Raw genomic sequence first — 5,137 nt, 5'->3', positions numbered from 1 at the left:
CAAAAAACAAGATCCTAACCTGGGATAGAATCCAGAAAAAGGGCTTCAATGGGCCATCGATATGCTGTCTCTGCAATAAGGAGGGGGAGACCAGAGATCATCTTCTGATTAAATGTCTGTATTCTAAGAATCTGTGGGTGAATATTAAGTAGACCTTCAATAAACCAGGATTTGTCATCAGTGATTTTAATGAATTGGTCTTCAAATGGAATAAGGAAGTCTTCCATTGCAAGGTCGTTAAAAGAGCATGGAATCTTATTCCGGGGTTTGTAATGTGGATGATCTGGAAGGAGAGAAATCGGAGGATTTTCCAGACTTTGTCAAAGGATCCGGAGATAATCTGGGTAAAAGCTGTAGAGCTCATGCGGGAAACCGTTCTGGTGGAGAGATGGTACGAGGATGATTGGAAGACAAATCAGGAGGAACAAGAAATTCTGAGTAAGTTAAACTTAAAACTGGAGATGGTCCATCACAAGCTATCCGTCCCTCAGGACATGAGGAGCCAGAGCCCTGACAATTTCAGTTACCCCAGGGATACCTTTGTTAAGTTAAATTTCGATGGCGCTTCGAAAGGAAACCCAGGAGAAGCTGTCTTCGGAGGCATCTTCAGAGATAGTAATAAACAGGTTAGATGGATATTCGCAGAAGGGAGAGGAGAGATGACTAATAATGAAGCTGAATTCTGGGCCCTCCATCAAGGATTAAGGATTGCAGTTAGAAATGGTTATCCTAACCTGGAAATCGCGGGCGATTCTCAGATTGCAGTGGACATGGTGAGGAAATTAAATAATGGCAAGAGCTGGGAAAAAGCCACCAGCAGTTGGCTTACTGCGGGTATCGTTCATGATATTGCAGTTCTCTTAAAAAAGATTGAGTATAAGGTGGTAAGTCATGTCCGCAGGAAAGGTAACCAGGCGGCTGATTACCTGGCCAATTGGGGCAGCAGAGGGAGGGGTAACAGGATTGACCAACAATGGAAGGCTGTGTGTGGAAACAGCGAGTGGAAAGAGTTGGCTGAGATCATTAACTCGGATTATGACCAAGCCACATAAGCACCTTGTTGGATCATTGAGCTAGCATGAACAAAGGACGTGGAGATCCCGGTTTTTTATCAATGATTAATTGGGGAAGCTTAATGAAATGATGGTTGAGTACAGAGCTGTACTTTGGCAGTGTGCGAAGGTAATGGCACTCGATCTTGCGCAGGGTGAGATCATTAATTTATGTATTTTCAGTGGAGGGGATGGTGGGCTGTCAGAAGCCTCGTTAACAAACATTAACCAAGGAATAATTACCATTAATATTGCCAACCGTGATAGCAAATGGCGACATTCGCTCGCCGGTGATAAATGGTATGAGGAGGTCAAAAATCTTATTTATATCAAGATCGAGGAAGGCGATCAGACATCTCGTTGTTTCCAAATTGGGAGAGGAGTGATTAGGGTGTTGGAGAGCCGTCTGGCCTGGATTGAGCGCGTGGAATATCAGAGACCTCCCAGTAAAGGAAGCGGGCGAATTATGGAGACCAGACAGCGAACTAAGGAGGCTGAGGAACATCAAAGGGTGGCGACGGAGACGCAGGAAAAGAAAGGGGAGGGCATAGCCCAGGATAGTCCCCCGACGGAGATTTGGGAAATTGAAGATGAGTCGGAGGAGGAACTTCCGCTGGGTGGTGATGGAGGGTGGTCGGTCACGCAGAAAAGGGCTGCTGCTGAGGGACAACACCAGCAGTGTGAAGGGTCCTCTGAACCGAAGGGGAAGAAGGAGCGGAGCCCAGGGCTGAGGAACCGTGCGAGAAACCCTGTTGAGGACACGGAGGCGAGCAGAAAAAGAAGATGGGGCCAGAGGAAGAGGACACAGGGGGAAGGTGAGGTTTCGGGGTGGAAGATGACTCCTGAGAAAAAGACAAGGCAAACAGTGAATTATAGACTCAGACGGGCGGAAAGAGCGTTCCAGAGGGAGTCCAATCCCGCTGTTCGAAGAGTTATGCAGTTTATGGAGGAGGAGTCCCTCCAGAACTAGTCCGCTGACGAAATGGAAGAATCGGAGTCTCTGCTCCACGACCCTGGTCATACTAGGGGGCGAATGACGCTCTTTAAACAGTCACTTCACATTTATTGGGTGATGAAGGGGTTATTGGCGAAGGCGCTCGAGCAGGTGGCAAAAGAGATGGTGGAGCTGGTCAAGGGAGACCCGGACCTGCGCAGAGAGCTTAGCTTCATTCGTGTTGCTATGGAGCGACAAGAGGAAAAGATGGAGGCTATGCATCAACTGCTGAAGAGCATGCAACGAGATGATGCGGGAGGGACAAGTCAACGACCTGACATGGATACTGCCTGATCTAAGATATGATGGAAAATCTTCACTGCCTTTTTAGCTGTAGTTTTTTGAGATCCTTAGAGAAAGATACTTGTTTTTTGCAGATCAATAGCATTAGGAACTCTAATGACTGTTTAGTAATGTTGGCTAAGATTCTGAGACTGTGGGCCTTTTATTTTTGGGCGGCTACCAGAAACTATAGGTGGTTTATCACCCGGTTTCCCCAAGTGGGCGGGTTCTCTATACTTTCCTGATGATATGTAAAGTTATAATTTCTACCGAGTAATAGAATGGGTTCTACCTTAGCTTACAAAAAAAAAAAAATTGTTCAGGACAGGCGAGGAGATCAGGCGAAATACGACGCTAGGAGCAGAGGATTATGCCTAGTTCCTGTGTCGTGTACTCTCCATGTAGCCAACAAAAATGGGACAGATTTCTCGACATCTGGTATCTGCTTTCTTCCTATTTTCTTGTCTTTATTTAATATCATCTTCGAACAATAATAATTTGCAGAAGAATGATGTAAGTCATCATCGTATTATCTGCTTTCTTACTATTTTCTTGCATTTTTCGTGTCTTTATTTATATATGTTGATGCTTCCGCAGGTTGATGAAGGATTTATTGTGGCTCTGCTTACAAACAGCGTGAACTTGAACACGTTGTCATTGCTACTGGGAGGCATACCTTTTTTGGTAAACCAACACGTATTGTCAACAGTACAAACCAAGTTGCCCACTTCCAAAAGGTTGGTATTTATTCTGGACTTCTGATTCTTCTTTTTGTCCTTTCTCTTATTTCATAAATACATAATTTTTGCCGATACTGCAGTTGTACCAAATTGCCTAGTTAGGGTTCGTGGTAATATTCAATGATCCAGTACTGTTAGCTTCCTTCCAACAACTATCAATTACTAATTGTTCTCATGAATAGGTTTTCACAAAAGGATATGACAAGGATGCTGTTGTCTTGCTGGTTGCAAGAGCATCCAGAACAGAGAATCAAGATGCCATTGATGCAGCAATTGTTGGGATGCTTACAGATCCTAAGGAGGCAAGTATTTTTTTTATGTCATCATATTAAATTTTAGTCAATAAGCAGCGCTATGCTTATTTTACTGATTTGTATCTTTTGTTGTGCCTTTTAACATCCATGCATCTAAAAGGCACACGCAACCATTCCAGACCTCCATTTTCTTCCTTTCAATCCAACTGACAAGAGGACAACTCTCACTTATATTGACAATGAAGGGAAAATGCATCGAGTTAGTAAACATGCTCCAGAGCAGGTATTGTTCTTTGGATCAATTATTTTTATCTTTCACACACAAGTAATGAATAATATAAATTTTCACAGCAATGCTGAATAATATTCTTCTTTTTATAAAAAAAAATCAATGAATTAGGGAGATAGATTTAACCCGAAGGTCAGTGTTTGGCTCTGCAGTTGTCGCTGTCTCCCACTAGAAATTTGTAGATAACATTATACATAAAACTACTAAGATTCATAGTACGTAGCTCTCTATTTCAGGTGAACGTGCAATGTTTGCATTACTCAACCATTAGATATCAGTTCCAGTCTTATTTGTATTTTTGGCCTAAACAACATAAATTCTCAACTGGGACGCATGGAAATCTATTGGAATGCATACTTGCTCACCAGGATATCCAAGTCCTATGCAATAAAAACGGGCACTGCTCTATATTTCAGGTGAACGTGCAATGTTTGCATTACTCAACCATTAGATATCAGTTCCAGTCTTATTTGTATTTTTGGCCTAAACGACATAAATTCTCAACTGGGACGCATGGAAATCTATTGGAATGCATACTTGCTCACCAGGATATCCAAGTCCTATGCAATAAAAACGGGCACTACACAACCCTTTCCTCTATGCTGTCCTTGGCACATCCTAATGAAGCGGTTCCATATCCCCACTCGTGGAAGCTGCATTGTCTGTTACAGATCGCCTGATCGATCTCTCTTTCGACATTCCCTAACTGTTGGTTGGTATTTCTTTCCACACCAGCAAGTTTTTTTTGTCTTTTCCACCAAATTCATTAAACAGACCTTGTCTTCCGCATTTAGGGTCCTATCAAGAAACTACCTTTGGAGTTCTTCGGCAAGGGGACTTAAAGGTTTTTCTGAAACCCGTGCCTACAATTTCTACTTGGCTGTTTGCATTTTCTTGCACCATTTTGCCCATTTGTTCTATACTAAGACAATGGCAATGACATGGTGCTCGAAACCGACATTTACGGAAATTTCCATAAAACCCATGCAGGTAAGAGAAACCCTCAGTATTTAACCAGAATGCCATTAACTTATAATGCTCAAATAACCATGGACTCTTGAGGGAAACGAACAGACGATATTGTGACAAACATCAACGCCATTGGAAAATGCCAATCGACAGAGGAACAAACATCTAAACAATACAGTAGCCGAACTTAACAAAGCAACACCAGACAGTCGAGGCATACAAGCCGGACCTCGAACAATAGAACCGCAACCAAATTTTTGCTATACAGTTAACCCAACAACAACAGAACCGCAACCAAACGTTTGCTATAGAGTTAACCGCATTCTGTTTTCACCGCAGACAATACAACAAATACAAAGGAAAAATCGCAGAGACTGCAGAGCTAAACAACCAAGTAACAATAATAACCCAAAGGGCGCAAACAGGGTAAAACCCAAGCCGAGTAACTTTCCAGCATTTCGAGGAGGGACAGTTGTCCGGCAATAAGACCACCACAGTACATGCCGTCCTCAGCACTCTGGAATATTTTGAGCCAATGTTCGTATTAGGTGTCGTTA

General features: G+C 42.9%; 1 protein-coding gene across 1 annotated transcript; it reads left to right on the top strand.

The window, feature by feature from the left end:
* The first annotated feature begins 272 nt into the window (after window positions 1–272).
* Window positions 273–1,052, top strand: LOC149147627 (uncharacterized). The gene has a single exon (XM_089441899.1). The coding sequence runs from the start codon at window positions 273–275 to the stop codon at window positions 1,050–1,052; it is 780 nt and encodes a 259-aa protein (XP_089298025.1).
* The last annotated feature ends 4,085 nt before the right edge of the window (window positions 1,053–5,137 follow it).

This window comes from Pinus tabuliformis, chromosome 9 (genome assembly GCF_031772625.1).
Source record: "Pinus tabuliformis cultivar Carrire ecotype Pingquan chromosome 9, CPIR1, whole genome shotgun sequence".
Lineage (NCBI taxonomy): Eukaryota > Viridiplantae > Streptophyta > Pinopsida > Pinales > Pinaceae > Pinus > Pinus tabuliformis.
The sequence above is the reverse complement of the archived record's forward strand: the minus strand, read 5'-3'. Positions and strand labels throughout refer to the sequence as shown.